The sequence below is a fragment of the Mustela nigripes genome, chromosome 1, assembly GCF_022355385.1.
Source record: "Mustela nigripes isolate SB6536 chromosome 1, MUSNIG.SB6536, whole genome shotgun sequence".
Lineage (NCBI taxonomy): Eukaryota > Metazoa > Chordata > Mammalia > Carnivora > Mustelidae > Mustela > Mustela nigripes.
The window spans coordinates 207,138,501-207,165,337 of NC_081557.1; the positions used below are offsets into that span (position 1 = coordinate 207,138,501).

A 26,837-nucleotide genomic window follows, 5' to 3' on the forward strand; every position below is an offset into this window, starting at 1 on the left:
GGACTTCACGTTCAGATGAGGGACTCGTGAAAACGGAAGCTATTTCTGGCTCGGGAACTGCCCCTGATAAAGTGTTGATGGGAAGAAGGCCATAACTTCCAAACACCAAGAAGAGAATAAAAATGAAGAAAAAACTCACTGAACGCATCCGTCCCTGCCAGGAGCACTTGCCATCCAGCACGGACTTGCTCATTGTAACCCTAGACACCTGGCATGGCTATGTGACCATGGCAAGCATGCTCAGTGTGCAAGGACTTCATGTGGCTGCTGTGAGGAGGAAGGGCTTAAATGTCAAGGGATAAGATGAGAGAGGTGGGTGGGGTTGCACACTGCAGGGTCCTGGGAGTCTTGCTAAGGAATTTGGCTTTATTCTAAGACCAGAGGAAAGGGGTGGCGGCCAGGGAGTGATCCACTCAGCTTTCCAGTAATTCTGGCTGTTGTGTGGATTGGAGAGGGGCCCACCTGGAAGCAAGGAGCCCAGTTAGGAAGCTGTCCCAGTAGTCCAAGTCATAGATGGCGGTGGTCTGGCTGGGACCATGGCAGTGCAGAGGAAGGAGGAAATGGAACAGAGAATACCAGTTCTGTACTTTCTGGGCATTTTTAGTCTATGAAGTAGGTCAGGTCGGCACCGCTTTGATTTACACATCAGAGTGAGAGCAAGGGCGATGATGAAGCGATCCACAAGTATGACCTTCTCATCTCCCTTCTGCATCTCTACAGAAAGCTGCTTGACCTTGGGGGTTAAGTGAATGATGTCAAGGACAGTCACATCTGTGTGAGCCCCTCCTGTCAGAATACCTTCTCTCATAGAGGAGATCTTGCCTTCACAAAGGTCTGAAACTAAGTAGGGCATGGAATAGTGTCCCCATTTTTGCCCTCATTTTCTGATACCCAAGGGCTTCCTCCCTCCCCATCATGTGGTTATCTCCCTGCCTGGATCTCCACTGTTATCTGCTCGTGCATTTGCTTCCCCCATTGGGCCAGGAAGGGAGGCCAGAGCTGAGATCTCACCAAGTCCCTGGGGCTTGTGAACACCTGCTGTGGTTATATAGAAACATCAAGTCACATGGTGGGAAGGGACCTTATGGTCTGCTGGTTAAATTTTCCTCCAAATGCTGGAGTCCTGTTCAATATTCCCTATATCCCCCCATATGTCTGGCATATAGGAGGTACTTGATAATGAGTAAATGAGTAATGAATGAACAAATGAATGAGTGAGTGAGTGAATGAACGACTGAGTGAATGAATGAGTTAATAAATTAATGAATGAGTGAGTGAATGAGTTAATGAATGAATAAGTGATTGGATGAATGAATAAGTGATTGGATGAATGAATCAATGAGCGAGCGACTGAGTGAACAGTTTGCTCTCATTGTTAGGAAGTTCTTTACCTTAGGGTGAAACATGCCTCCTGCTAACCACCACTTCCTGAGTCCACGCACTGCCAGGGCAAGGATTCACAGGATCACACTCTCCTCCCCAGGGTGGCTTCTCACATAGCAGAGGCACAGTGACCTGCTTTCTGTTCCTCAAACACACCAACCTGGTCCTGCCAAGTGTGTTCTAATCTTAAGCTTTTGGCATGACTGCCCTTTCTGCCCTGGACACCTGACTCACATTTCTTTTCATGACTAGGTATTCCTTGTCATTTCAATCTTAGCTTAAATATCACTTCCTAAGAAAAACCATTTCTAACTACTCTGTCTAGAGTAACCTCCCCGTCCCTTCCCCTCTTTATCTCTCTATGCAGACTCCTGGGTGATGGCTCCAGATTGGTCTTCCAGTTCACAAACTTTCTTCCTCTGTGCTTATCCTGCCTGTTGAGGTATTACATCACTTACACCAGTTTTTATTCATAGAATATATTTGTGAATATTATAAACATTCTTATTTTAATGCTCCTTAAAAAAAATGAAGTCATTTTTAGAGTCTTTGTTGCACATGATCCCTCCAGTGATTTGCTTGTTGTATCTGCTGGCCATCTTTCAGTAGTTGAGTATCTTTGTATTGTTATGTTTTAAGTGTAACTTTAACAGAAATTATCATTTATGAGTGACCCACGTGAGTTACAGAGATGATCCTGGGGTGTTTATTAATCCTTAAAGAATTTTTACATTAATTTCTTGATAAATGCAAGAGCAATGCAAGGATTTGGGTACCAATTTTGTGCACGATATAGGCAAGAGATGATGATTTCTTATGTTTGGTATCACTCACCTGATTCCAGTAAAGAAGACTTTACACTGAAAGACTCATGCAGGAGCATCATCTAGTACAGGAGTCCCCAGATGCTTGGTACTTAATGAATGAGCTCAATGCATAAAAATCACCCAGCTTAATGCACGAGAATGGAACTCACTGGACACAGATTTCTGAGATTGTCTCCTGGATACCGATTCCCTAAGTCTGGGGTTGAGCCCAGGAATCTGCATTCCTATAAAGTTCTTCAAGTGATTCTGATGTACAGTGAAGTTTGGGTACCAATAGTCCTATAAGTTTTGAGGATTGGAATTGGAATTATTTTTGTCTTCATTCCTTCAAATGAAAAGATTTAGAGCAGCTTCTAAGATATATATGAATCTGTTTTGAAAAGCTAACAGAAAACATCTGCACAGACAGATCACCTAAGTGGGCGAGGTCTGGCTTGATTCACTTCAATACTGGGGGATGCAGAGGGGATGCTGTGATTGGCATCCTCACCAATATTATATTGCAGCTGTGGTTGTGAGCTATGTGCAACCTGTCCTCATCTGTCTCTGGAGACCATGGGCATTGCTCCAAAGCCCACCTCAGTGAAATCAATTATGGGGTAATTATGGAACTGCAAAGTGGTGCTACTGTCTTATGGGCTTTACTGTTTTTGGGGTCCCCTTCTGTAAAACTTCAGGTTGCCCAATGCATGTATTGACTGGAAGCCCCCTTTGTTTCCTAGATTACCCTCTGTCTGGGCAATGAAACCTCCTCTTGGCAAGCTGATGTCCCTTCCTGAGCCGTGGTCTCTTACACTCTAGGCTTCTGCCCAAGCTGTTTCCTCTGCCCAGAAAACTCAAGTGCATCTCTAAGACTCCATTTAATTATCACAGCCTCCAGGCAGTCTTTCTCCTCTGCCTCCTCCATTTCCTTCGTTCCTTCATCCTTTATTAATTGAGCCAATACCATGTGCCAGCATTGCACTGGAGCTCTCCAACTTTCCTCCATCCTAGCATCTGCCACACTGCAGACCTTCCAGTCTCATCACCCACCAGGCCATCCTCCCTTCTCTGCTCTCTCCACATTGGGCTCTTGTGCTTCCTCTCCCTCTCCACAGGACCTTTGCACGGGCTATATACTTCTCCTCCCCCCACACTCCTGCTCTTCCCATCTTGACTGTTTCCTACTGTTCCCCTGCAGTTGTCTCTCTCTGTCTTCCTTCTTCACTTCTGCCCTTTTGTGATTCCTAGATTACCCTCTGTCTCCTCAACCACACTATAGCCTCATAAGGGCAAGCCATGTAACCTCAGTGCCTAGGACTAAGCCTGACATATAGCAGGTGCCCATTGTTGAGCAGGTGAATGAAGACAGACTCGAGAACCTCAATCTCTCTCCTTTAGATCAGTTCTTAACCTTCTTTTGGTAATTGGCCTCTTTGAGAGTCTCGAAAACTAGAAACCTCTGCACAAATGCACATGAATGCCTCTTCTATATTATTTCAAAATTGAAAACCACCCCCAATAAAGAGGCCATTGTCTGTTAATTCCAAGTGAAGATTCTTTTCTTGAGAGAGCAGCTGGTGAATTACATATAGATCTCATGATTTAAGCCCACCACTTTTAGAGATGGAAATGGGCCTCCCAGCATCTTAAAGGCTTGTGCATTCAATGTAGGTGCCGCGCTGGCTGGTATGTCCCCTTTAAAAGCTCATCTCTCTGTGTTTGTTGTTACAGGAAAGAAGACAGCACAGAGGCAGACCATCAAGCTGGGAAATATTTATATCCTCCCCGACTGACCAGCAGAGCAGTGGCTGCCCCAGGATTTGCCATCTCTTCCAGGGAGCTGAGTTACAAGCCAAAGGACTCTCTTCCTATTCCAAGTCATTCATGGGAGTATCTCTCTTTTGTTAATACCAACCAGGGGGTCAAAGGATGGCTCTCAACTTTCAGAAGACTGTATGTATTGGCACGGGGTGCTGGAAGGATCCTGGGGTCTGGTGTCCAAAGGTCTTGGCTGGATTTGCCACTCCTAAGCTGTGTCCACCCAGATTTCTACAAACTTTCATTTCTTTACTGGTTTGAGGGTCTTAGCACCTACTTGACCTTTTTTTTTTTTCCTGATGACCAAATGACCTAGTTGCTATGAACGTGTTCTGAACACTGTAGGATGCTTCCCATATGTCAGGGATCATTGTTGTCTGTACCAATGAGTCTATTTTCTCCCATTCATGTCACTGATGTTTGCTCAGGAGCATGCTATGCCATAGCCATGCATTACATGTACAGCTCTGTGTGGCTGCCACCTAAGATAGGTGATGTGGTACCATGGCAGTGTGCTAGTTTAAAAGAAAACCTTAGTAGTCATCGTGATATTACAGAGCTCCTACAGAAGCCTGGGCTTAAGTGGAGGTTCTAACCTCTATGAAAAATTGTATGTTTGTGAGCACTTCCCTAGGAAGAGGGGCCTTGAATTTCATTAGGTTCTCAAGTGAGATGACACTGGAACCCCCTAAGGCCAAGCACCCCTAGTATAGGGGTATAGGACTGCATTAGGGAACCCAGAGATCCAGCTCTGCCTCTAACCACCCGCTGACTCTGAGGTCTCCGTTCCTGGTCTGTAAAATGGGTACAAGCACATGCCTTCCATAACCTTCACAACCTGACAGCAACTGAGTCTGTCATCCTCCACTCCCACGCGTATCCCCCATCAGAGAGGAGGCAGTTCCTGCAGCAGTGAGCATTTGCTGGGGCCCTACTTGGTGGCAAGCACTGGCTGGCTGGAAGGTCCCATACCCCGTCTTCTTGCTTCCTGAGTAAGCAGAACATTCTTCTAGCCTAACCATTTATCACTGCAGGCAACTCTATCCATGGATTGTCCTCCCAAATAACCACAGTACCCCTAAACGCTCAAAGCCCTGCAGCCCTGCTCAGCTCATTTGCCAGGCAATTAATTAGAGAGCATCGTGGCCTTGCCTCTGTGTGCAGCCTGAGGGATTTGCTTTCCCTGCAAACATGCCCCTGGAAATCGCAGGACAGTGAGGCTCTCTTTCTCAGGCAGACAGGCAGGTAACAGGGACACTGCAATCTAGGTATCCCCCAGGAAGGCAGAGTGAAAAGCAGGTAACAATACCTGTGTTGTATTTGATACTGGAAATAGCAGATGACATTTACAAGCAAGATTTCTCATAAAAATCAGAATTTCTGGCTTCTCTTGGAAGAACAGTGGATCTGGCTACTCAAGGCTTCTATCTTCATGGTCACACTCAGAGATGAATGAGGCCGGCACACTCCATCCCCAGCTGACAGGCACACCCAGCCTGGTGGGCTTCCGGCACCCACTCTCCCCACTGTCTACTCCGCTGACCCTCTAACCTGTCTGGTCTGCCCAGCACTCTCAGGGAATGGCTGAACATAGAGGCCCAGAGAGGCACTGCAACCTGGGCCTGTGGTCTTCCAGGTGGGGATGGTGAGTGACCTGCTGTCATCTGGGAAAGTCCTGCTCCAGTTGGAGTTCCAGCTCTGTTGCTAGCCTGCCCCAGTGACCTTCACCTTTCTGGACCTGTTTCCTCCTTTGGAAGAAAATGGGAGATATGGTACCTTCTCCAGCAGCTGTGCAGAATTGTCAAGCTAGAAGAAGAAGGCGTGTGATGACTGGAACATGGAGGGGTGTGATTAATAGCACAGGCAGAGTCTGGCAACCTAGAGTTTGGGAGTCCATTTCTACATCTGCAAAATTGGAAAGGGGACCATGCCTCCTGATGGGATTATTCTGAGGACCCACTCAGACAGGGGAGGTAGAGCATCCAGCAGAGGCTTGCCTCTTAGGAGGTGCATGATACCTGTTACTTTGTAACAAGAGAAGGCTACCTTGGAGCGCTCCAGATCTCCCTTGGCAGCAGAGCACAATCCAGGAAGAGACAGGACGTGCTGGTGTTATGGGGACAGTCTGGCTGCAGTCTGCCAACCTGACTTCAAAGCTCACTACCTTTTATCTGCTGGGACTCTCCACTATCCTTGCCAGCACAAGCGGAAAGACAAGTGTCAGGCACATTCTAGACATTCAACAAAATTCAATTTCTCTCCTCCCCTTCCCAAGCAGAAGTCTGCCTTTGAGGTTAAAATGATGGCATGTTTTCCAAATTAATGTTAGAAGAAGAAGGAGGAGGAGGAAGAGGAGGAGGACAAGAGGAGGAGGAAAAAATTGTAGTTTCTAGCCTCCCACTGGAGTGCTTCAGTGCTCACTTATTGGGGTTGAGGATTGTCATTCACCAGGTTTCATCTATTCATCCAACCAGCAAGCATTTATTGAGCACCACTAAATGCCAAACACCACTATGAGCCAGCCTGGAGTTAAAGGATAGAACAAAACAGACCAAATACTCATTCTGTGGGGTCGGTTCATATCAATCAATGGGTCAGTGCTTTGATAAATGCTCAGTAAGTGCCAGTTTTGAGCTGGCTTTATGTGGGCTTCACCCTCAAGGCTGGGGCCAGCTGGCTGGGGCCATATCTGGGCCCTGCCTGCTCCTCCAGCAGCCCCAGAGGCCATGCTCATCCTGGGCCCTTGATCACCCACCGCTGGTCATTCTGCCCACTTGCCTTCCTTCATTGCATCCGTCCTTTCCGGATTCCCCGAGGGAACTCTCTGACCCACTCCGGGAACATTGAGGCACCCCCGGGGGAGCAGTCCATCCCACTGCCCACAGGAGATCCATAGAGGCCAGGGGTAGACCCTGGCAGAGCCCGGCCTCTTTACCTTTACTCTTTGAGTGAAATGGAAATGTGACCAGAAAAAGAACTTTGCAAACTCTTAAGCTCTCCATAAATATAAGGATTTGACTTTCATATGCTCAAGAGATGAGAGAGACCACCTGGTATAGGAGAAAGAGATGAGGGCTTCAACCAGAATCACTGGACTGGAGTCCAGCTTCTGCAATTTCTTAGCTCCAAGACCACGAGAAAGTCAATTCTGCTCCCCAGTTTACTTACCTGTCCAGTGGGATAATAAAATTCCTGCCTCAGCACCTGCTGTGAGCATTAACAGGTAAAGGAAATGGGAAAGCACCTTGCAGATTTCAGTGTTGTGCATATGCTTGATTGATCCTCTTAATTCAGTGCGTATCTATTATGCACCTACTGTGTGCCGTTATGAACAAGGTGGCCTGTCTTATGACAACTTGGAAAAAGGTCCCCAGGCTAAGAAAGAAAAGAATTGCTTGTCAGATGGTTGTACTGTGCATTCATAGATTATGATTAGCAACAGCCAGGGGGTTGGCATGGCAACGTTTCCCCACAAACTGCTAGGCAGTGTTCTTAAAATAGGTTCACCAGAGGTGTGGCCACAGTGGAGACACGCAGCGGCAGTGTGGTCTGATGGCTCTGCAGTCCAATGTAGGCTGCACAGCTACCTGTATGCTCAGAGTGTCCATGACACTCCCCTTCCCAAGCAGACCAGCGGCATAGTAATTAGATCACGAAGCAACCATTGTGGGAACTGAAGACTTACTTTGGTGTAAATGCTGTTGGCTTTCCCCCATCTCACAAGTTAGTGAGGAAACTGCAGCCCAGAGGGGTTAAGTGTCATACCCATGGTCACGGTCACTTGATTGCTGATGTGACTGACTCTGGTTCTGACATCTTTATGGAGGATTCTCCAACCACGCTATGATGTACACTTTTCGGATTTGGAATTCTAGATGTGGGTCTGATGCAATTCTTTTCCGAATGGGTTACAATCCATATGGCATCACTTAGCAACATGTATTTGGTCAAGGAATTCTTTCCTTTTGTGTAGAATCCATGCCCATGTTTCTCTCTGGGGAACCGTTGAATCCTAAGATGTCAGGAAAGCTCCCCTACTTCTTGGTCAGACTGAGATGATTGTGGTTTAAGTCCCTCCCTCCACAGTCTTCCCTAACCTAGTTTCCCAGTGTGAAAATCAAGTAGCAGAGCCGATCAAAAGTTGATGAGCTGGTTTGCAAGGAGATTATCGCGTGAGTTAGTAACCCCTCATTGCAGAGGATGAGGAAGGCAAATCCTTTAAAAGATGATTTCCTTTTCTCTATTTGTTTTACTCAGCAATTTACTGGGTAAATTTTATAAACTCGAGAAGGGCTTTTTTTCTTTCTTTCTTTTTTAACCTTCAGGCTGGTGAGCTGCTTTTGAGAGATTCACAACTCTTGTTTAATTCCAGGGTGAAATTCCAGGACTGGAATGTGAAACTTTTTGAATGCTGTCAACTTCTGAGAATAGGGTGCTAGACATTTGTGACATATTTTAGGTATTCAACCTTTCTTTCTCTATGTGGACAGTGCCTTGCAGTAGAATGGGCTCTGGGCTGGGAGAAGGGGGGGTGGGAAAGGGTTGGCTGTAGCATGGGATCTGCCACTGCCCCCACGCCAGGCTGCTTGTAGGCTATAACGATTGCACTAGGTAGTGAGAATTTTTTATCACTGCATGTTGGACTTACCTGCAGAGCTCTTTAAAACTAAATGCACAAGCCCCTCTCTGGGTCATGAAATCAGCCTGTCTTGGGTGGTGTCCAGGCAGGGATCTTTAAAAAGGCCCCTAGTGATTCTAATGGGTTGCCGGGGGAAAAGTATCAGACCATCCCTTTCAGTTCTCCCATTGCCCCCATATTAATTAAATTCGGAGATGCTCCTGGAGATGTCTTCTGTGTTAGATTTATATTTACTTTTGCTCCTCACTAGGAAAGAAATGTGTACTCAGAGTTGATAGGAAGAAACTTCTCATCTCTGAGGTATTTTTGACCATGAGTTGGCTTTGTAACTTCACCTTCAGAGGCCCTTTTAAGCAGTTAATGATTCTTTGAAAATGAGATGCGTGGCACTGTAGTACTCAGCTGCACTGAGGCAGTATCTAAAGTTGAGCTCAGAGTGGCTGATGGCAGCACGCTTACAGGGAAGCTCAGGTAACACACTTAGGTCATGCCCTAGGCACTGAAAATGAACCTCGTGTGTATAGTTGCTTGCATCCTAAAATCTTCCAGAAGTAGAGATTCCTAATTCTCTACTATATATAGATTTATCAGTTGTGTAAGCAAATAGAAGCTTATTTCTATTCAGCATTTGTGCCCATGGCCAACTGTGTTCTTACTTGGCTTTGAAATAAATTCTTTGGGAATTCTTGATACCTTAAGGAGGTGGAAAAGAAAGACTCCTGGGATTCGGTCATGTATTTAGTCCTCTTCCCTGTTTTAGAATAATTTCTAGAAAAAGATAGTACGTGTTTTGGACCAGAACCTGTTTTTGAAGAAGTCGGTAGGGTTAGGATTGAAGGATTGCATTTTCTTTATCCCATTTGATCTTCCCGAAATCCTGCTTTGGTTTCAACTAGTATAGCTCCCATCCAAATCTGATTTCGGCATCCACAGCACAAATGTGTTACACAGAGTCACGGAAAGACTAACAGGAGAGTTGATTCGATCAAAGTAGGGTTTGCTCCAACACCGTATATATTTTTTTGTCTTTGAAGAGTATCACCAGGCTATGTCCAAAGGTGGATTGAGGATGCCTTTATATGATGGTAGAACAAAGGAAGAGAACAACAAATGAATGGGATTATTAAAAATGCCTGACAACGTGATATCAACTCTGTATCAATGTTTTCTTGTTTAAGGTAAACTAATATAACACAGTGTTTGTGAATATGACCTCAAAAGTGATGGGGAGGTCAAATATGTATGCAGTGATGTTAGAACTCTTAACTTGGACTTTTCACTGGGGAGAAGACAGATTTGTCTCTAATAGAGATCAAAGAATGAGTTATGGGCCAGGCTCACTGGGCTTGGACGGTCACACTGCCGCCCACTGGTTGTGCAAGCTTGGACGGTGTACTTACCTCTCTAAATCCCTATGTCTCCCATGGAAATGACACAGATGGGATAGCACGTGTCTTCCAAAGCATTTGCATGTGTTAGTGCTCTGTCGATGCTAGGCATCTTTCCTCACCTCTTTGAAAATTCCTAGATGGATTTCAGGGTGATGGCTGGGCTTGCGCCATCAGTCTGAGTTGGGTGACTCGTTGGTCTCCCAAAGTTCACGTTTGCACAACCAACTTTTGATGTTGAAGTAGAGAAAGGATCTGGATGTCATTGGCAAAGATGATGAATAAGGTTTGTGAAATCATGTCAGCAGAATGCCCCTGGTCCCCTCAGTCTTTCAGGTTGACTCCTGGGAGGGTATCATGGGAAAGCCATGAAGCACAGATGATACTTTGGAAATTACGTATTTTCCCAGTGGGTCCCAGATGTATAATACTTGTACATTTTGCTATTGCTTGAACATTAAAGGAATTTTATATTATACATGGCCATTAATAAACACAAGGGCCAGAATTTTGACAGAGTTCTGCCCCTCCCCTCAGTTAGAAGCATGGGTTCGCATAGGAGTGATCTGGCAAGAGGAGTGGAGCCCCCTTCCTTTTGGATGCTTTTCAGCAGGACCTTCCCTTGGGTCCTTGGTCAGTGGCTCTCCCCCAGCTCCTGCTTTCAGTGAATGAGCAGAGTTCTCAGTTCCTGGAGATGCTTGTCGGGTCCTGATCAGTTGTGAATCAGGCTTAAAACTCCCTTCTGGGTTTTCAAGATTTGTAACAATTGCTCAATCTTGTGTAAACTAGGCTGACATTTTCTCTTGTTACCAAGATGTATTTTTCTATGTTCATTCGTGTAATTTTGTACATTAAAATGTATGCTTTTTCACAATTAAAGTTTTTTTTCCTTTTCAATGTCTAATTTACTGATGGTCCATTACAGAGAGTTGTAGACTTTGACACCATATGAAAAGGCAATGAATCCAAGAGTCTTGGTTTTTGGTGGGGAATAGTGACCTTCTCAGAAGTCAGGTCTATTTTGCACAAATAATGAAATAACTTCCTTTATATCAATATATTAGTTTACTGTCATTGCTGTAACAAGTTACCACTAAGTTTGGGGGCTCAAAACAACACACATTTATCATCTTACAGCTCTGGAAATTAGAAATCTGCATTGGGTCTCATGGGGCTAAAATCAAGGTCTCAGCAGGATGGTGTTCTTTTGGGAAACTCTGGGGAGAATTTGTTTCCCTGGCCTTTCCAGATCTTAGATGCTGCCTGTGTTCTTTGGCGTATGCTCTCTTCCTCCATCTTGAAAGCCAACAGTGCAGCATCTTCAAATATCTCTCTGACTATGATGCCTGCTTCTGTTGTCACATCTTCTCTGATTCTGATCCTCCTTCCTCCCTCTTTTATTTATAAGGATGCTTGTGATTACTTTAGGCCAAACTCAATAATCTGGATAATCTTCCCTTCTCAAGATCCCCAAATTTGCCATGTCTGCAAATTTCCTTTTGCCATGTAAGGTGACATATACACAGGTCTTAGGGACTAGGAGATGGGCATCTTTGGCAGGGGCTATTATTCTGCCTACCACATTCCCCTGTGCACTGCCTTGGAAGCTGCAGAGAAAAGCAGACATTTCAGAATCAAACGAAGCTGAACTGTTCCTCTGCCACTTGCTGGCCACATAACTACAGGCAGCGTAGTTAACTTCTCAGTCTTATTTCTTAGACACAAAACAACTGCAATAATCCATTACCCACCTTGCAGATTCACACATAACAAGAAACTACACTTCCCTTCCCCTCATCTTTTGGAAAGCATTCTTTTTACAACTGATACTTTAAAAACATCTTTTTATTTGTTTGTTTGTCCAACAAGGGTCCTGCCAGAGAGCATGCATTAGAACTGAGTGGCCTCTTCTGTTCTCTCCCTGCTGCCATGTGACCTGGACCTCTCTCTTCTCTGCCATCACCCTGGAAGGCTTCATGGCCTGACAGGACGGGCTCCTGGCTTGTCCTTCACCAGATGTCATGGTTCAATTCACTTGTGAGCACTCCTTCTCTGGAGGGCTGAGAGAAGTCAGAGGAGAGGATGGGGGAAGGTCATAGCCATCCTCTGGCCCACATGTAGTTGGCTCAGATTTCCTGGACTTTCATCTGCTGGCCTTGGTCAAATCCTTCTCCCTTGGTCTCCCAGCAGGCTGGCAGGTACATTTCCTAACTTAAGCACCAGCTTTGTTTCCGGCTTCCTTTTCTTTGCTACACCTGGGTTACTGTCCTTGAAAGAGGGGACATTGTAGGAAGCACTCAGATAAGCCTGTGCTGAACCCCAGGGTGATCATCTCCTGGCCGATAACTGGGGCTGTGAGTTTGAAGTACGTACCCCACAACACTGTACCCCTCACCACAATATGGAGATGCTGCCTGCCATATGGAGCTGCTGAGAGAGCCGTTGGCATATCAAGTGACAGGTAAAGCAGATTTGTAGTGTGTAGAGACGAATGGTCTGTGCGAAGTCCTTTACATACATTTGCTAGGCACTCCATAAAAGTCAGACCCTCCTCTCTTGTCTTCAGGGCAGAGGAGTCCAGAGGAGTCTTGAGGAGTAACATAAAGTCTCTGACATACAGTGAGTATCCAAATGTATATTAGATGAGGGCTGAATGATTAATTGCTCTAGGCTGCAGAAAGGACAGGATTCTAATCCCAAAATCCAGACTCTTCTGACTATCCCAGACCTCTCCTCTTCCAAAGGGATTCCTTCAGCCATACTTCTTGAGAAGGGTAAAGAGTACCCATTAAGACGCAGACTCTGAGACCAGACATCTGTGTTTAAATCCTAAGCAGTCTCACATACCAGCTGTGACCCTAGGCAAGTCACTTAACTCTCTGAACCTTCGTTTTCTCATCTGTAAAATGAGGCTAAAATGGTACTGATGTCAAAGGTTGTTATGATGCTTAAAAGAGTTAATATATGTACAGTGCCCACAATGGTCCTTGAGGTGTAGTCAATTCTCCATAAATGGGAGCTATACTTTTCCTTTCTTGTTTCTGCACAAAGGCAACTCCTCTCCTCCTTCTTCCTTGCACTGCTCCCTTCTGGTCTTGACAACTGCCTAGCCCTTTCTCACAGCAGAAAGGGTTTTCTTGGGAAGCAGTGAGATCCCTATCACCAATGGTATTTAAGCAAAGCAAGGCAGACGAGCTCCTAAAAATGTGGAGAGCAGATTCAGGCATGGAGGACTAACTTCGAAAGATTCTTGGATTCCCTGCTATTTCTATGGATTTAGTTGCTGTGAATATTTGTGAGGCTTTAGAAGTTTAGGTGAGCTTCAATATGAAATTTCCTGGCTTGGGATATCCTGGGAATAGTATTTCCCCAGACAGAAAGAAGTTTTCACTGAAAACACTTGGAATGAAGCCTAGAGTCCTCCAGACCTCAAGTGGATTATTTGTGACAGAAATCTATGCAGGGTGCTCAGGGACAAAGGAGGAGGCCAGGATGGGGGATGGGATGGATTGAAGAGGAAAGTGGGGAAGGGTTCTTATGTTCTTTATGGCCAGTACTCTCACCCCTACTATAATATATGCTTTTTGCAGGAAGGAGCTTTATAAAGATTCATTGCAGTGTTCCCAGCACAAGAAAGGGACCTGCTAAATGCCCATGGAGTTCCAAGCCTGGCTAAGCAACAATAATGTATGAGGCACTAGGCACCTTCACTGTTCCTCTCTTGTTTCCTCATCTGCCCAGTGGGCAGTTTCTTCCAGCGTTGAAGGATAGTAAATACAGCAAGGAGTCAGCTACCATGAAGCCAGTATCCCTGGTGTCATCAGCACATAGGTTCCAGCAGTCACAAGAAGGAGAATGTGAATCTGGCTCTCCGTCTGGGCCCCCAGAACTGGTGAGATCCGGTGCTGAAGAGACAGCTCCCAGAAGAGGGAAGGCTGAGGGTGCCAGGCCAGGCACTCAGACTCCCTTCTGTGGTCCCCATCCTGTCCCAGATGCTGCCTATCTGGGCTCGCAGGCAGAGAGGGTCAGCAGCTGGTGATTCCATCCGTCCAGAAAGACCAGTTGAGATCGCCATATCCTGGGAGACTCTCAGGTCACTCTGCCTGATAATAATCATGGAGAAATGAGGGGTGGTATCTAGGGGAGGCAAACGGAGCCTGGCCTTGAAGAAGGATTAAGGGGATCCCTAGAAGAATGGCCCCCAGACCCACATGTCTTCCACCTGGCCCAAGCCAGAGGATGCCTGGAACCCTCAGCTGCAAGCTCCTGGCACGTTTAGTGTAGGATGTACCAGGGGTCGTGGGAGGTGACTCTAGAATGGGGAATATTTGTCTGGATGACTGACAGGTGTGTGTGTGGTGTTATGTGTTCATCTTTCTCTCTGTGTGTCTTTCTCTGGAGTGTTCCTGTTTAATTTTTAATTTTCAGACTTTCCTTATTTCTGGTGTGGATCTCTGTGTGGGTGTCCTGACTGGGTTTACCAGTGCACCTGTGTCGAGTCACCTTGTGAGTTTGCCTTTGGTATGAGTGTGTGACAATCTCCTTGTTGTGTGGGTGTTGTAGGAGTGAGCATTGTGTATGTGTGTGAGCCATTTGTTGGCATACAGGAGTGTATTTCTCTTGTCTGCCCCAGTGCATGTGGTTGTGGCATGCCCCTCTTGTTTTGCCCTATCATCTTTCCTAGCACTTAGCAGGGCCTAGAGCATTATGCCAGTGTTTGTTTCCTCCCTCCTTAGAATGTCATTTCCCTGAGGCCGAGACCAGATGTGTTTTGTTCACAGCGCCATCCTCAGCTCCCACAACGTGCTCGGCACCAGCAGGCACTCAATATAACACTGCAGAGTGAATGAACACTGTCCAATGTGTGAATGCTTCTCCGGTTGCGCGACCCATTTCTGTGTAATGCTGGGTTGGTGGGGTTGGGTGACTGTGAGAATTTCTGGGGTGGGTGTGTGTAATTTGCTCGTAATATGTACCAGTTTGTACGTGTGTGCAAAAGTGTCTAAGATGTGACTGAATGAGCCTGTGTGTGACTGGGAAGCCTGAGTGTAATCAACTCCCGTGTGTGTATGTGTGTGCTTGTGTGTGTGTGAGCGTGCCAGCATGTTTGTGCATGTCTCACGTGTTTTATGGTGTAATTGTCTGGTGTGCTGGTAAGAACCTGTGTGTGCCTGGGGAGTGTGTGCGTGTGCTCCCGCGTGTGTAGAGTGTGTGTGTGTGTGTGTGTGTACTCCAGGCTCTCACCTCTTCGCTCTCCTCGCGTCCTGCGCTCGGTCTGGGGGCGGGGAGTGGGGGTGTGGTGAGGGCACTGCGGCTCGGCTGCCCGCCCTCCGCGCTGCGGCTCCGGCACGTCACCGTCCCTCCCCGCCTCCGCCGTGTCCCCGCCCCCCGGTCCTTTGTAGCCGGCCGCAGTGCTCTCTACAGCCTCCCAGAGTCTCCGCCCCGGCCCCGCCCCTTCCCCGCCCCGCCGCGCGCCCCGCCCCGCCCCTCCTCTCCCCGGGCCGCAGTCGCGCCTGGGCCGCCGCGGGCCCGCACCAAGCGCGGAGCGCGGCGCACGGCGGTGGCCAGGGCCGCGGGCGGGCGGGAGCGCGGGTGGGCGGCCAGCCTTGGACCGGCATGGCGGACCGGCGGCGCGCGTGGAACACCGAGGACGACCTGCCCGTGTACCTGGCGCGGCCGGGCAGCGCGGCGCAGACGCCGCGCCAGAAGTACGGCGGCATGTTCGCCGCGGTGGAGGGCGCCTACGAGAACAAGACCATCGACTTCGACGCGTACAGCGTGGGCCGCCGCGGCTCGGCTCGCACGCCTCGCAGTGCTGGCCGGCCCGACGCCGTCGGCCTGCCAGGGCCGGGTGGTAGCGAGGACACGGCCAGCGACGTGAGTGAGCTCTCGGGCTCTGCGGTCAGCTCGCCGGGCGAGCGCGATGAGCGACCACCCGCGCTTCGCATCCGTTGCCCCGCACCCCGTGACCTGCCACTCGGCCGGGACAATGGCCAGGTACCCTCGGGGCGCGCGGGGACCGGACGGGGGGGCGGGGCCCTCGGGACAGCTGGGCGTGGAGCCGCCTGAGCGGAGTGCCGCGGATGCTGCCACCGGGCTGGAGAGGGCCACGGAAGGCCCCTCCCCCACTCCGTCACACCGGAGGGTCGGAGAGGTGGTACGATTTGGTAGTGAGACTCCAAAGGGTCCTTCGAAATCCAGCTCCCTGCTCTTTTTCTGCAGGAAGAGAGAGCAAGGCTCTGAGAAGGAAAGTAAGTTGGCTACAGCCGCCACATGGACCCTTAAAAAGCGAGTGGACCTCTGGGGTGAAGTTAACCCAAGGATCCCCATTCCCTGCCTTAGGAAAAGAAGGGGAGCTCCTTTCGCATTCGTCCATTCATTTATTCACTCACTCATTAGTGATTATAGAGCACCTACTGTGTTCCAGGCTCTGGAAAAGGTTCAGTGAAATGCCTGTGGTCACACAGGTTAATGCTGAAAGGAACCCTTCCTGTGTGCCCCCTCTGTGCTTTCTGGGGGAAAGATTTGGTTAACGATTTAGATGGGTCGGGCAGATAGAACTAGAAACTGTTATCCCCAAGCACCGACATCTTCAGGGGATGCTCCTGAGTCCCACAGCACGACGCCAGTCTGCTCTCTTCACAGAGCAAGTTGGAGGCAGAGCAGAGATTTGAACCCCGGTCTCTGGCTTCCTAGACTTGGAGGTTTTTACCCTCCTAAAGTGAAGGAGCATTAGGGAGAGGGAATGCCAGGCCGTGGGCCCTATGGCTTTTCTCCCTTAAGCTAGAGGTCGCCATGGAACTGGAGGAAGATGGATGGGTAGACAGCACAGCTTTGGGACGTATGTGTGAGGGTCGGGGCCAGATGCCAGGACAACGAAAGTTGGAACACGGGAGGTCCAGCGAGCTGTCACCTTAGCCCAGAACTCAAAGTCTGAGCACTGCTGAGGTCCCAGACCTCCGGTAGGTGCTGGAGTCCCAGCTCAGCACGCTGGCCCCACCCCAGGCCAGGGTGGGTGACAGATACATTGTGAGAATTAAATCAGTTAATGCTGGTGGGCAGTGAGCATTCAATAAATGTTCGTTGTTGAATTTTACTATCATTTTTTATTAACCCTTCTCCCCCCTTAAATACTGTGAGAGGCATGAAGTGAGCGGGAGGAAGCAGAGCTCAATCCAGACAGAAATCTGGGAGGGCTTCCTGGAGGAGTGGGGGCTGGGGCAGCCTACCGCTGCTATAAGCGGTACCGGGTCTCCTGCTGCTTTGGTTCTCTCGCTCTCGGCGTTCTGTCCACCTTGCTCGGGATCTCTCCATGGTCCTGAACTAGGTGCTTTGTAAAGGGGAGGTCTATAGTTATGGGGTGGGGGAGAAGGGCGGGCGACATCGAGTCATCTCCTTTTCTCTACCCCTTCTTATTCTCTCCTGACCACCTTCTTTCCTGGTGGTCAACCTTGCTTGGGATCCAGGCTTCTGAGCCCGAGCGGGAGGCTTCAGGGTTGCGGATCCAGAAGTCAGAGTCGGTACCGGGAAACCTTGGTTTCCAGCCAAGGCACTTAGTCCTCTTAAACCTCAGCTTCTCCACCTGTGAAATGGGGATGGCATATTTCTCCCAGGCACCCACAAGGCGTGGTGGAGTATTAGGGAGGCGAGAGCGCTTTGTGCACGTCCGGAAGCTGTCTGAAAGTGAGTCCCTGACGGAGCTACGACCAGTGTCACCAGCGCCAGCATCGCTCCCAGGCTCTGTCTGGGGCAGCTCCGCAGCCGCGCCTAGGCATTTAGGGATGGTGGTCGCTTCACCTCTTCGACTCCTCTCTCTCTCTCCTCTTCTGACCCACTCTTCCTTTTCTCCATGGCTTCTCGGGGACTGGACAAAAGGCGGCGCCTCCGGCGTGCCTAGGGCTCCAGAACTCCTCTAGGTTTGGGACTGCGGAACCGAGGGGCTCACGGTCTCCCTCAGGGGAAACGTTTTATTTTCTGGGGACCAAACGGCCACGGGGCTCGGGTTCTGGGGCGGGCTTCGAGGCTCCAGTGCTTTGCAGAGGTTGCCGGGGCCCGAGGTTCTCCCCCCGCCCAGAAAGCTCTCTCCTGGGGAGGAAGGAGGAGTTTCTGCGGCGCAGGCGCAGCGTTTGCTGAGGCCGGAGGCCCAGCGACTGCGGCGCTTTGTACCCGGGAAGTCTGCTTGGGAGCAGCGATCTGTTTGGCCAATCGCGAACTGGTGCCCCTCCCCCAGATGCCACGTGGTCTTGTCCCGGGCTTTGGAGATTCCCTGTCCAGACTGACCCTGGGGACGTCCTGATGCGTGGAACCGACTTACCAAAGCTGAGGAAGGGAATGTAGGCGTTATGGGAACAGAGACCTGCAAATTCTGGGTTCTGCAAATTCTGGGTTGATTTAAATTGTTAAATCAACAAGGATTTAAGACCCAGATCAGAGTCCAGAGGACAGACTGGAAGAATGAGTGTAGGAGAATGAGTTCTAGATAAGGTGGGCAGGAACCTGGCTTCCAGAAACTGTTCCGCTGTAGCTAATATACTTTGCACCTGAGATACTATTTTATTTCTGTAAGCCCAAACTTTCCACCTGTATAATGGGAAAATGATGGTCTAGTGTTCCTGGAATACTAAGTTGCTTCTCTTCTGTGAATTTACAACCCCACATCTATCCCAAGGCCAAGGCATCTCTAGCCTCCTGTCCTGGTGTGGGTGACTGGTCTCTAGGTGGCTGTGGAGGGAAGGGCTTCAGGCCTCAGCTTGCTTGGTGGGGTGTTTTACCACCCCTAGCACATCCTCCCTCTGGGTGACAACTTGAAAGTAAAGAAAATGGGTCTTTTAAAAGATACTGCAGGTTTGTATTTTGCAGGCAGAAAGTGAATGGCAGAGAAGGTTAACATTTTATTCTGTCTGGAGATTTGGGGTACCTGTCTGGGATTGTGGGGGCTTGCTAGGAAAACCCCTTCCCTCTTCTTTCTGGTCAAGAAGTTTATCAAGCTATGCCCTGGCCTCCTGCCCACCTCTCACTGTGGTACACTATACGCTGGGAAGCAGGACATCCTATTCTCCTCTTGTCCCCCCCAGGCTCTCCTGGGGTCTGTGGGGACGTTAGTACCAGCGGTCTGGCCCTCCAAACAATCACTGGTAGGCAAGCCTGTGGGGGTGACCTGGTGGCCCGAGGTCCAGGCTGTGTGATGAGAAGCTGCTGTAGGGGGTAGGGAAGGTCAGCCGTTAATTAGGTTAGGGCCTTGTCTCTGTCATTCGGGCTGCTCTCCGTTGGCCTGGCAGTAAGGCTCCTGCTGAGCTCTCGGGGAGGCTGATTCAATGATGGGAGTGGGGAGGGTGGCAGGAGAGGCTTTGTGGAGAGGCCGTTAAAGATGAGTCTGGGAGATGGGTAACCTTTTGTCTGGGGTTAGATATTAAGGAAGAGGGTACAGCTTGAATAAAGGCCTGGAGTCCCTGGGGATGGAAAAGAGCTTGATCTATTCAGGGAGAGTGCACAGCGGATGGACCAACAGGAACGGAGGCTGCAGCAGGAGAGGCAGAAGAGGGCGGGGGCAGTCGTTGGGCCGGCTCCGGAGGGCCCCCTGAATGCTCCCGCAGCTCGGGCGGATCCTCAGCGCCCGCCCCACGCTCCCCGCCTTGCGCAGCTGTTCTGTCGTGGCCCGCAAATGCGGGGCCGCACACCTGTGGCGCTGCGGCGGGCTTTGCCGGCGCTGCCCGAGGCCGTCTCCGGCATTTAAAACACCCTGAAAACCAGACCTTCCCAATCGCGAGAGCGAGGCCGGGGCTCAGCCTAGGGCGTGTGCGCAGGGCGGGGGTCGGCGGGGCTGGGCCGTTCCGGGGGCGGGGGGCGGGGGGGGGGGGGGGGGGGGGGATCGGAAGGGAAGAGCTTCCTGGTTCGAGCCGAGAGGGGCGAATCGGGCTCAGCTCCGCGCCGCCGGGAGGAGCTGTCTGTCTGTAGCCCCCTCCTCCCGCCCTCGCCTCTCCCTCCTCCTCCCGCCCTCCTCACCGAGCCGGGCGGCGCTGGCAGCCGGAGCGGCGGCGGCGGCGGCGGCGGGCGGGCGGAGCAGCCAGGGCAGCGGGCGCGTGGGCTGCCGCGGGCGCTGAGCCTCCATCCCTCTCTTCTGCCCTCCCGGGCCTTTGTCACCGCGCCTGCGGGGAGCGGAACCGGTTGAGAGCCGGGCCAAGCGAAAGACAGCCCCACAGGTCCGCCGGCCGGGCCGAGGGCGCCAGCGGGGCCATGTCGTACCAGGGCAAGAAGAGCATTCCGCACATCACGGTAAGCCGGGCCCCCCGGCCCCGCCTGCCGTTTTTTGTGGGGTGGGGGTGGTCGCCGCCAGGGTCGGGATCCGCGGGGGGAAGGCAGGGGCGGCCCCCGAGGCTTCCTGCGTGGCGGCGGGTGGGGCGGGGCTGATCTCAGCACTGCAGCCCCCTCCCCCCCAGCCTCTGGGGACAATGGTGGTGGTGGTAGGGGGAGCCCCGCATGGCTAGGCGGGGCTGGAGCCTCGGGTCCCTCTCCCCGCGGGCCTGCCGTCCTCCAGCCCCCACCCCACGGGAAGTGCGGGAGGGTGGCGTGGACAAGGAGGATGCGGAGCTGAACAAAAGAGGGAGGGGCGCGGGGGGCCGAACCCCTCCCTCCAGCCCTGGAGCCTGGATGGGGCGGAGAGCGCCGAGCGTCCTGCGCCTGGCCTCAGCACCGTCCAGCTCTTGCATCTCGCCGCCGAGTTCCTTCCCTGCCCGAGGAAAGAAAAATACCGTCCTACGCCTCCCATTCCCCGCCCATACTGATGGAGTGGAAGCCTGGACCTAGAGACAGCGCCATGATGGAGAGCCCCTCCCATTCCTCACCACTGCTAAAAATAAACCTAATGGGGAGGCACTGGCAGCTGTGGCCCCAGAAGGGTTAACACTGAGGGGTAGGAGAGTAGTGGGGGTTGAGCTGTCCCCTGTCCCTGGGTGTGACCGGAAACAAAGGATCCCTGCTTTGTCTCGGGTGGGGAGCTGAGGGCTGAGGGCGCAGCTTCAGGGAGACCTGTCCTCCACCCCATTCCCTCCGTGACACCCCAGTCGAGCCAAACCAATCCTGAAGGCTGTGGCTCACAGGCGTTGGGGAAACCTATGGGCCTTTGGTAGCAGCTGCTGGAGTAGCCAGGTGCTGGGAGGTGGCATTCTGGGTATGATAGAATCCTCCAGCATACCTGAGGTTTGAGGACAGGAAACACAACATAGTCGTTTATCCAGAATCCTGGTTCTGGAAGCCCCAGGGCACCTACCGGAGGTGGGCAGCTTTGGGTAGGGGGTGGGAGCTGACATTTCTCATTTACTGCCCAGTCTATCACAGATACTATTTTGAGTCTTTTCAATAAATCCTTTGAAGGAGGCATTGTCTACCTAAACACCCCAGAGGCTAGAGCACTGGCTGGGGCACAAGTGAGAGGCAGGTTGGGACAGAGCCCCCATCCTCCCACCCCTGCATCTTCTCTCCAACTGTGGGCTGAGTCTTCCTCGGAAAACCCCTCCTGGACCCAGCTTCAGGTCTTGCCAGCAGACCTTTGGTGACTTCCTGTCTAGAGTGTGTCCCCTGAGGGTAGTGACCATCTCTCATCCACCCATTATCCCTGCCTTCTGAGATATGAAAGTGTGGGTGGCCAGTCCTATAAAACTCTGGTGGCCTAGAAGTCGTGGGAAGAGGTGTGGTTGCCCCAGGCAAGGCAGTGCTGGGAGGAAAAGGGGGGTTTGTTTGAGCAGGTCCCTCTCTTGAACCCTCAGGGGCACCAGGGCAAGTGATGGGAGTCGGGGGTGAGGCAGTGACTGCTGAGTCTGGAGCCTTGGGGCCCATTGTGGTTGTGGCCCGTGGCAGGTCTGTCCCCCTCTCAGGACCCCAGTATCCAAGAAGGTAGTTTTGCCCAGTGGTCTTCGAGGCAGGTGTGTAAGAATGGCGCTCCAGACTTGAACAGCTGCCCTGTCCTCCTGCTGTGGCCCTCCCAAGTGGAGATGGCTGCCCCGGCTTTTGTATCAGACAGATCTGGGAGCTCAGCCTCACTCTGCCACCTCTCAGCCTCTGCGCTCTGATATCCCACAGGGGCCCACACTGGCTGCTTCCCAGGACCAAGGCGCATCCAAGAGGACTCTGGCAAAGCACTTAGTGAGTGTCAGGCATGAATAAGGGCAGTAGAACTACTGGCTGATGCTCTGCTTTCATCTTCGTGCGAAGCCAGTAGTCAACCTGTGTGTCAAAGAGAACCAGATGGCATGGTTCTAGCAGCTTCGATAGCATGGGTGCATGGGGAGGAGATGCTGAAAAGTATATTTAGTTCCTGGGAAGGAGGCCCTTGAGGAGCCTTTATTTGTCTTTCATTTGGTCCACATAAACCCACTTCAGCCAGAAAGACTTGTGGCTTAAAGAACAGCAAACCAGAGAGGAAGGACTTGGATGGCGCTCCTGTGTAGGACCCTCACCTTCCCAAGGATCTTTTGCTGATAAATGTACACGTTGTGACAGAAACCAGAATGCCATTAAATGAGTGGCAGGGCTCTGTGGCTTTCCAAATGCAGCATCCTTAGTTTGCACAGTAGTACTCATCTGGTAAAATTAATAAGCTCTGCACTGGGCTGGACATTGTGCTGGGTGCTAGGGAAAGGAGGCATGAGATGGGTTTGCCCGTGCCTTCCCAGAGTCTGGCAAAGACCGACCATTCCACTTGAAATTGCATCCGAGCGTGGGGGGTCTGCTAAGGGGACACACAGCAGGCCGGCGGAAACCGCAGCAGGGACACCCACCCTAGTCCTGGGAGGAGTACAGGGAGGACGGGGGCTTGTACCTGAGTGGAGGGAGACCCAGAGGCAACTGAGTGTGGTGTGTGGATGAAAATGAAGGAAAGTCAGCTCTGTACAAACCTCTGCTTCCCAGTGTGGCCGCTCTATGCAGGGAGGACAAATCCTGGATGTATGTGGCTCATAGAGGGACCTGGGGGTTGAAAAGGGCAAAGATACAGCTCTTAGCTCAGTCCCAGGATCCATCTGCTCACTGTTCGGTCCCTCTGTGCCCCCTGTGAGCCCGAGCATTGTCATCTAACAATCATCGGGATAAGGTCCCAGATTAGCCGGAACATTCAGAGATGGGGTGAGGGTCCTTGAGCAGAAGAGGAGAAGGACATCCCAGACAGGGGATGGCTGAGTTAGGACAATGTTCTACCCGTGTTGATTGTGGTCGGGCATCCTTCCTTCTATTTCCACCTCAGCCTTTCCCTGAGATCAGAGAGTGCCCCACAGAGAGGAGGGAAAAAGCAGAAACACTTAGCTTCAGCCCCTAAGGATTGTTTAAAATATTTACAAAGCTCTCTTTCATGTGTGGCTTTTTAAAAAAATTAATGGTACAGCCACAGATTAATTTAGCTGAAGCTGTTTCTGAAGCCCACTGCGGTGGTGAAGTGTTAGAACATCCTGGGCGTGGCTCTGAGCAAACAAAGGCACATGGCTTCCTGGCCCTGCAGAAGCTCTGGGCTCTCAACAGAGCCATGGAAGGGGGAGGTCTGCTCGTCATTGGGGGTGGGGGAGGGGGACCAGAGTGCCCACTGCAAGGGTGAAGAATTATGATTATTAAAAGTAGGAATTCATGGGGACTGATTATTTGTGGGTTTGCAGGCTGTTAACAGCATTCGGCATGACCTCCGTGATCTCTCACTGGGTTTTCAGAGCAGTTCTATAGGGCAATAGCAATAGCCTCCCTGTAACCCAAAGAGTTTCGGTGGCACGTAAAAACTCTTGCAGTGGCCTGTGCAGGAAGAAAGAAATATCCAGGTGCAAGCAGAGGGGCTAGAAGGGCTGGTCTGTTGCTATGAAAATCACTATCTGATCAAAATCTGTGTGTGTCTGCATGTGTGCGTACCATGAAACAGCGAAGATGGGAAGAAAGAGATCAGTAAGTGAAACTCACATCAGACTCAGTTAGTTACTCTGATGTGCAAATATGCGAAACACGTGAAACACTTCTCATCAGTTACTCTGATGTGCAAATATGAGAAACACTTCTTCCTGAGGATGCCACTCAGTTCAGATACTCAGTTTATTTACATGCCTCCCCTTTTTTTACACAAAGGATTTGAGATGTCCACAGGGATTTGTCATGCATACAGTGCAGTCTTGGACTACCAGGGCCGAGGATGGAGAAAGAGCTAGGAACAGACCTGCCCATGTTTCAGGCCACTGGAAGCGTGCAGCTGGACATCTGATCCCCATTCGGAGCTTCTATCATCCAGGGCAGAGACGCAAACACCCTCACTTATGTCTAATTCATGACCAGAGAAGGGGTCCCCCATATTCTTAGGGGAAAAATTACTCTGTTTAGATTAAATTCTTGATAAGCATTTCAGAGAGGGTAGCAATGATATTGTTAGGACTTCTTCTGTAACCCTAGCCGTGCCAACTTAGCCCCACGTGTCTGTTTCTCGTGATGAACTTGGCCACGACTGAATCCGTGGTATTCACGTGATGTGACATATGTGAGTGTGCCTGGCACATTTCAGTGCCTGACAGATGATCGTTCCCTTCTCCAGACTCAGGCTCTCTCTTGGAAGAAATGAAAACTCAGAACGGCAGGTGAGCAGGCAAGTGTTCACCACCTCTCTGTTCTGTTCTTGGAACTGTGCGCTGCGATGGGCAGCTAAAAATACATATTTCATGATCCATGACCTTAACAAGCTTACTGCCTAAGTGGCAAAGTACACACAAAAGCGATTAAGGATGACAGAGCACAGGTGTTAGAGCGGCTTGGGGAGGGGAGGACTCAGTGTTGGTGAAAGCAATAGGAGGTGGCTTCCTGGGATGTGGGGGGCAGCACAAGCTAGATGTTGAGAAATTTGATTGGTGGAGACAAGGGAAGAGTGAGCAAGGCAGGTGGAACAGCCTGTACAAGACTTGCGCTAGAGAAGGAATATGGTCAGAAGAGAGTGAGGCTTTAGAGGCAGCTGGATCCGGGTGGGGAGTGAGGAACAGAAAATACGTGTGAAGGGCTGCAGGTATGGGGGGATTCTGTAACACTTTGGAGGTCAGGTAGCATGTACCCAATTGGGATGGAAATAGCATATAGGTTCCAAGTCTGGCTCAAATACGGGTGGGTTATTTGATCTCAAGCAAGTCACTTTCTTTTCCTGGGCTTCAGATTCCTTCCCTTCCCTTTTCTTTTCTTCTTTCTTTCTTTCTTTCTCTTCCAGCCTCCCACTCTCTTTCCTTCCGTCCCTCCCTCTTTTCTTCCTTTTTTTTTTTTTTTTTTTAAGGTTTTATATATTTATTTGAGAGAGAGAGAGAGCACAGGGGGAGGAGCAGAGGGAGAGGGACAAACAGACTGGACAGATTGGGGAGCCTGACGCGGGATTGATCTCATTACCCTGAGATCATGACCTGAGCTGAAACTGAGAGTTGGATGCTTAACTGACTGAGTCACCCGGGCGCCCCTGGATTCCTTTTCTTGCCCCTGGATTAGAGTTGGGGTACATGATCCAGTTCCAAGTCTAGGACACTCTGACTTTATTCTGTGAGTAACAGGGAGCCACTGGACATTTGTGAACTGGGAAGCTGGTATAATAAAGGCAGCATGAAGGAGTGTGAGTTCTGAAACCAGACAATTTGGATTTGGAGTCTAACTGTTCCACCGACTCCCTATGTAATTTGGGCAAGTGTCTTATTCTGTCTATGCACCAATTTTCTCATTTGTGAAAGGGAGATAGTAATACTCCACAGGGTTTTTTCCTGAGAATTAAATGACTTGCTATGTGTCAGATGCCTAGACTAATGCCCATATGTGGTGTATCCTCTCTAGGTTAGTTGCTATTATTCATAATTTGGAAAGGTATATTAGTCAGTCTTGTTCCATAGCAAACAACTGCCACAACTGGTTTTCGGAAACACACATTTAATTCTGGCTGATGCTCTGTGAGGGCCTTGGATTGGCTGTAGCTTTGCCACTGGATGCTGGTGAAAAATCATCTCACTTTGGGACTTGGGCTGAAGGAGCCAAAGTGGGAGAGAAGGAGACTGGAAGCAACCTGATATGCTTCTAAGAAATTGTGCTCAATTATGGGTCCTAGTCAGAAACATGGGTCTAGTCAATGGAGAGAAGTCTCATGATAAGCTTCCTTAAGGAGATATGAGGATTAAGGAGGGCAAGGATTGCATGGAGCATTGGGTGTTATATGCTAACAAGGAATCGTGAAACACTACATAAAAACTAATGATGATGTACTGTATGGTGACTAACATAACACGGTAAGAATAAAAAAAAGAACATTTTAAAAAGAGAAAGAAAAGGAAAGTTGTGGCACATAAGGGATGCTAATAAACAGTTACTAGAGCTAATGATGAGAGGGTCAGGGAGTATAAAGGATGAGTTTGGAAGAAAAGGCCTGCACTGTTTCTTAGGTTGAATTAAGTTGGAAATGAACACTAAGCCGAGGGGTCTCAGTGGGCCATTGGAAATCCAGATTGGTGAAGGCGTACAGGGTGAGAGCCAAGGGCCAGATATGGAGATTAAGAACCCATTACAAGAAGCACTGGTAGAAGATAGGAAATGTGAGATAGTCTAGCTACCAGCGATTCTTAGCCCATGTGCTGTGAGCAGAGTGGTCTATTAAAAAAGTCCTCTGCAGATGTGCTGCTAAATTTTTTATTTTTTTATTTTTTTTAATTAATTAATTAATTTATTTATTTATTTTTATTTTTTTTTTAATTTTTTATTTTTGATAAACATATATTTTTATCCCCAGGGGTACAGGTCTGTGAATCACCAGGTTTACACACTTCACAGCACTCA

General features: G+C 49.9%; 1 protein-coding gene and 1 long non-coding RNA gene across 3 annotated transcripts in view; one reads left to right on the forward strand and one right to left on the reverse strand.

Annotated features, from left to right (window-relative positions):
* The first annotated feature begins 15,601 nt into the window (after positions 1 to 15,601).
* The window catches only part of CRMP1 (collapsin response mediator protein 1), a 72,612-nt gene continuing 61,376 nt past the window's right edge, over positions 15,602 to 26,837 (forward strand). Inside the window, exon 1 of one of the 2 annotated variants that reach the window (XM_059380607.1) lies at positions 15,602 to 16,034. In XM_059380607.1, the coding sequence (XP_059236590.1) occupies positions 15,654 to 16,034 (381 nt within the window). In that variant the 5' untranslated portion in view covers positions 15,602 to 15,653. Of the gene's footprint in view, positions 16,035 to 20,108; positions 20,310 to 26,837 lie in introns of those variants that run through there. The other variant, XM_059380615.1, reaches the window with a different exon arrangement.
* LOC132004320 (uncharacterized) lies at positions 20,148 to 20,574 on the reverse strand. The gene is made up of 2 exons (XR_009400491.1): positions 20,280 to 20,574; positions 20,148 to 20,182 (listed from the first exon to the last, which is right to left on the reverse strand). It is a non-coding gene; the product is annotated as an uncharacterized LOC132004320 (long non-coding RNA).